Source organism: Chenopodium quinoa, unplaced genomic scaffold (assembly GCF_001683475.1).
Source record: "Chenopodium quinoa cultivar QQ74 unplaced genomic scaffold, ASM168347v1, whole genome shotgun sequence".
Taxonomy (NCBI): domain Eukaryota; kingdom Viridiplantae; phylum Streptophyta; class Magnoliopsida; order Caryophyllales; family Amaranthaceae; genus Chenopodium; species Chenopodium quinoa.
In genome coordinates, this window is record NW_018745410.1 from 1,375,290 (window position 1) to 1,381,130 (window position 5,841).

The 5,841-nt window shown below is 38.4% G+C and overlaps 1 protein-coding gene across 1 annotated transcript; it reads right to left on the bottom strand.

Moving 5' to 3' along the window:
- Positions 1-1,477: 1,477 nt before the first annotated feature.
- LOC110713185 lies at positions 1,478-3,682 on the bottom strand. Its single transcript, XM_021891650.1, has 5 exons — positions 3,540-3,682; positions 3,109-3,269; positions 2,838-2,983; positions 2,390-2,744; positions 1,478-2,304 (listed from the first exon to the last, which is right to left on the bottom strand). Exons 1-5 carry the CDS (start codon positions 3,680-3,682, stop codon positions 1,478-1,480), a joined length of 1,632 nt encoding a protein of 543 aa, XP_021747342.1.
- Positions 3,683-5,841: the final 2,159 nt, after the last annotated feature.

Consider the following 5,841-nt stretch of genomic DNA (forward strand, 5'->3'; position numbering starts at 1 on the left):
TTTGCTTATATGATTTATAATTTTTATTTTTAAAATAAGGCGCATGATGCCAATAATTGTAGTCACATTTATTTCAATAATAGCATATTTATTTTCGCCTTAAATAACAATGACTTTTTTTTATTTTTTTTTATATATATCCGAGTCAAGAAGTCAGACGCAATGGAAGAATAATAACAAATGTCGAACAAATAACAGAATTCGCAAAGTCCAATTTTACTGCGCCACGGAACAATTCACCAATTTTTTTTTTTTGGAATTCCACCGTGACACGGTGGAAACTGCCGTGACACGGTGGAACTCCCGTGGAGGAGTTCCACCGTGTCACGGCAGTTTTCATCGTGGCACGGTGGAATTCCAGCAAAAAAAAAATAGGGAAATTCCCATTGGTACCACTCAGGTTTTGACTTTTCCCAGTGGTACCACATTTTTTTTTTGACTTCTTGGTGGTACACCCCAGTTTATGACTTCTTAACAACCGTGATTAGTCTGTTAATAAATTGTTAATAACTTAGTAATTCTAGGTTATTAGGTGTAATATAAACTGAAAAGACTTGTATGCCCCCATTTAAATGCTTTCCCTCCAACTTTTCCCCCTTAAAATGTCTGTTATTTCCCACCAAAAACGTTCACCCTATGACTTCCATATAAATGTGCCACTTCCTCTTCTCTTCTCCATTTTGCTTTCCCTCCATTGCTGCAATTTTTTTCTCTTCTCTTCTCTTCTCTTCTCTCCACTTCTTGTTCTGTATTTCTCTGACATGGCTAGTTCTGCAGGTGGTTCAACTTGTGGCCGGAGATATGGAAGATCCATGTGGGTCAAACGCATTCAATGCAACTGCAATCCACCAAAAACTGCAGACATTAGGGTTTCTGAGTCGATTTCGAATCCAGGGAAACCATATTACAAGTGTAGGCATTGTGGTTTGTTCGTGTGGGTTTCTGAAGAACAATTGATGGGAAGTCTTGATGACTCATCTAATGTGAGAGTGTTAAGAGAGGAATTCATTGATTTTACCAAAAGAGCGTATGAGTTTGCAAGCTATGTTTACATGGTTATTAGGATTGGTCTTGTCATGTACCTGATCCTACTCTTTATTTCTCTGAAATGAGATTTGTGTTCTGCAACTTTTAGTTTTGCCATGTAATTGTTAGATTATGAATAGTTAAAGGTTGTATTTTGTGGGTTAATGAATGGAAATTTCGAATAATTGGCAATTATCTGTGTTTCTTATGTACGAGTTCTTTTACTTTCCATTAAATGTAAATAAGGACAACTTAAAATAGAAAAAATGGCCACAGTTGGCTATATTCATTAATATCAGTAAAATAGATAATTTCAAATGTTTGGGAACATTGGTAAAAACACATATGTACCAACTAGACAAGTTAAGTTCAAAAAACCCAAGATAACTTAAACAAAACCAAATGTTTCACTGCTAAAAACACCAACTTCTAATGTACTGCTCTGTAGCACTTAAAAGCATTGAGAATCTAAGTTTGATTGGGACAAGTTGACTGGCTGGCTAGGCATTTGTGATGCTGTCAAAATTATTGCTGCATCAGCTAACTGTTTTCCTTTCTTTCCCTGTGCTTTCTTGGAAGTTGCTGCAGGCTTTGTTGCTGGTTGATTAGTGGCTACAGACTTATTTGCTGCTTTTGCTGCTTTTGTTGCATTTGATTGGTCTCTGACCCTTGGGTTTTTTATGACAACAGGCTCAGATGCCTTCAACTCTTTCCCAGTTAAGCCTCCCTTGTAGGTTGGTTTATTATGCCCAAAGCATCCACACTTAGAGCATTTGACTGTTTTGCTTCTCTTGCCTGGTTGGACTTCTCCTTCCTCCCTTTTTCTATTCCTACTTGGTCTTCCAATTCCCCTTTTCATCTTAGGTGGCATGATAATTCTGCCAGAGTCATCAGCAGGCCATTGTTCTGTGTCTGGAATAGGGCTAATGCATACACTATATGCTTGCTTATATGCCTTGACAGAGTACCAGGAGCTAACAAAATCATGTGGGTTTAACTTTGCATCAATTAGGGCCCTAATGGCATGCCTACATGGCACCCCTAACAATTGCCATGCACCACAACTGCAAATTTTATTGTTAAGACTCAGAGGGAACTGAGATCTACCTTTATGGATTTCATACTCTCCTGGGCTGGACTTGAAAGCTCTATAATTTGAGTTTGCCTTGCCTATCTTTTTCACCAGTTTCACAATTTTAGGACATATGTCTTCATCTTTCCAGGAATTTGCATTCTCCATCCTTGTTGCAATTCTCACCATACACACCCTCCTTATTCCTGCACATTAGCACTAAATCAGACATTGCAGGACCTTTTATATTCACAGTATAAAGACAACAAAATAAAGATATGCACAACATACCTTCTAGCAGAGTTAATACAGGCCTACACCTATTAACTCTAAGTGTGGAGTTAAAGTTTTCCACAAAATTAGATGTATTTGTCTCATTGCAGACATTAGGGTTAAATTTATGTTTACTCCACTTGGATTGTTCTCCCAAGTCTGCAAACCAACACATGACATCATCACCTCCCTCTTTCTTGAGCTTCTCCATAGCTTTTATGAATGAAAAGGCTGAAGTTGCATTGCATGCTCTCCAAAATAGCACATACATCATGGGGCCTGGAAAATTTTTTATGTAATTCCTACTGAGGTGTCTACAGCAGAATCTTCTATCAGCTTCTGGCCACACATTGTCTAAGGCTAACTCCACTCCCTGAAACAATGATGAACAAGATTAGTATGCTCCAATAAACAATCAAAAGTTACATAACAACTATAAAAACTCAATTCACACTTAAGCACTTGCCTTTTGCCTATCAGATATGATTGTCCAATGCTCCCTTGAGGATTCCTTGACAATTTTCAGCAAATGCCAGAAGAAATAACTCCATGACTCCTTCTCTTCTTGGCTCACTATAGCATAGGATATGGTAAAGATCTCATTATTGGCATCTATTCCCACAGCAGAGAGCAGAATTCCCCCATAATTACCTTTTAGGTGTGTTCCATCTACACAATCAAAGATCTAACTCCTCTGAGAAGTCCTTTCCACTGTCCAGAGAAGGAAATGAAGATACTTGTGAACTGCAGCTGCTTAGGCAGGGACTCAATTTCTTGCCATGCACAAAATGCTAAACTTTCTAGGTTAGTCTCAATGCACATTTTAGCATACATAGGCAACAATGAGTATGACTCATCATGGCCTCCAAAGAGCTGCTCAATTACATAACTCTTTAACCTATACAAAGTAGATTGTCTCATGTAGATGCCATATCTTTATAATAGAAGTTCATTTAAAGCTTTCCGAGGAATGTCTGGGTTAGCTCTGATGTCTTCCATAACTTTCTGGGAAGCCCACTTAACATTGCATATGGGGTTGTATGTTTCTAAACCTCTGCAAGTGTGTACATTGGGCCAAATCTTCTTAATTGCCCAAGTTCTACCATCTGCAAGCCTGCTTGCATGCAACCTCCAGTCACAACACTAAGATTGGCACACTGCTGTATACCTCTTGTTGTCAGCATACTCCACATTGATTGCAAATCTCTCTTGTACAGCAAAGTCCTTAAGAGTATCCTTAATGTGTGCCTTATCAGTGAAATTCATCCATGGCCTTAGTATTATCTTCCCAAAATCAGCATCCTCATACATTTCTCCATTCTTGTAAAGTCTCTTAAAGTAATCCTCATCATCTTCATCATCTAAAAAGTCAAACCATTTCCTAGGTTTCCAGTTATCCTTGATTTTAGGAATCCTTTGAAGCTACACCAATTCATCTTCAGGCACATCACCCTTTGGTGCTACTTCTCCTTCACTGTCTTCTTCTGAATCACTCTGAACAACAAAGTCCATTTTTCTTCTCACCTTTAAACCAGAACTAAGACCCACCTCCTGACCCTCAGTAACACCCAAACTATTGTCTCCCTCCTGACTGCCATGCATAGCAGATGAATCACTCTGAACAGCAAAGTCCATCTTTCTTCTCCCCTTGAAACCATAACTAGGGTCCTCAACTTCTGTCTCATTCACACTAACTCTAAGTCTCTCCACCTGACTAGAATCCAAACCAGAACCTACACCAAGCATTATTCTCTCAGTGACAGTACTGCCAACCCTTACCCCCTTCCTATATGTTGTGGTTCTAGGAAGTTTTTTTGCAAAAACAGAGCTATGAGAGGAATTAATCAATGGTTCAACACTAGGAGCAGCTGTGTCAGTGACTGGAATAGGTGAAAATCTAGGGCTCCTTCTCAAAGTTAATGTCTTGAACACAGTATAAGGTGACCTAGGAGATGGTGGTTGCATTGGGGTTGATTTGGTGGTAGCACTCTTCTTACTCTTTGTATCCTTAGCCTTACCCTTACCCTTAGTCTTCTTTGACTTCTCTATCCTCTCCATAATCTTCTTAAACTCAACTCTACCCTTGGTATACTTAGCAGCAGATTGAGTATCATTTCTTTCATCTTGGGATATACCTTCAAGGGAAGGTTGATCTGTTTGGGTTGTTTCATTCTGAGTGGGTTGATTTGTTTGTTCTGTTTCAATCTGAGGGGGAAGATCATTTGGTGGTGCAGTTTGGGAAGGATCAGCAACATGAGGAGGTACAGTTTGGGAAGGTGCAGCAAATTGTTGTGCAGATTTGGATTTGTTCCTTAACCTATTAGTCATTCTATTCAAGGCACTTGGTTTCTTGCCAAAACCTACCCAAATGTGATACATCTCACTCACCTGGGATATGAATCATTTTAAAAAGATCAGCATCATCTAGTAAAGGGTGAATCTTTTCATTATAACCATAACCAAAGGTAGGGTTAATTATAGGGAACACAGTGTCTACTGCAGCAGTGTCCTCAAAATCCATAACCAAATCCATCAAATTACATCTATCTAAGTCAACAGCAAGATCAACATGCTTATCTAAGTAATGAAACCTTAACACCACATCACCCATTCTGCAAAAGAAGGTAAACAATATACACACTTACAACATGCAAATAAATTCCAAATCAGCTATACAACAATCTACAACATGCAAATAAATCCCAATTCAAGTATCCAACAATCAATGAAATATGCAAATAAATTCCAATTCAGGTATCATACAATCAATGAAACAGGATCATGCCATTTCATCCACATTAAATCCATACTCTACATAAATAATTGAACACACATAATCACGCACCTAATAACATGAAAGAACCCTAAAATCGCACAAATATACAACATTTAAATCAAGAATTAAACCTCAAAACGCATAGAAAAACAGAACATCAAACAACTGCACCAAATCATGCATTAATGAACAGCTGTAGTGCTAAAGTACCTGAATTATGCAAGATTATCCTCTAATGGCTTTGTAGACCAACAAAATTAGCGAATTTCCCTTGCAAAACCCTAGGATTACTAGGTGAATTCAACAGAGAGCATAGGAGAGAGAGATGAAATTTGAAAGTTGAATTTGGTTTGTGTCAAATCGACATAAATGGAAGGGGAAGGGGTTTAATTATGGGTGATGGAGGGAAGGATTAAAAGGGGGCATATTAGTCTTTTCCAACTTTAGTAACCTAATCTCAGCTTTTAACCTAGAATTACTAAGTTCTCAGCTAGGAGCCTAATAGCATCAGCTAGAGCATCGTTGTTAGCCATCCTCCTTCTCTGCCTAGAAATGTAACACACTCTCAGGCCGACATCAACACGAAAGAACTCACTTGCTCAATAAATCACATTCATAATCATCAAATATATATATATTAAGGTAGAAAGGTGGACACGGCCACACAATCGCCCCTAATAAATCACTTTTAAAG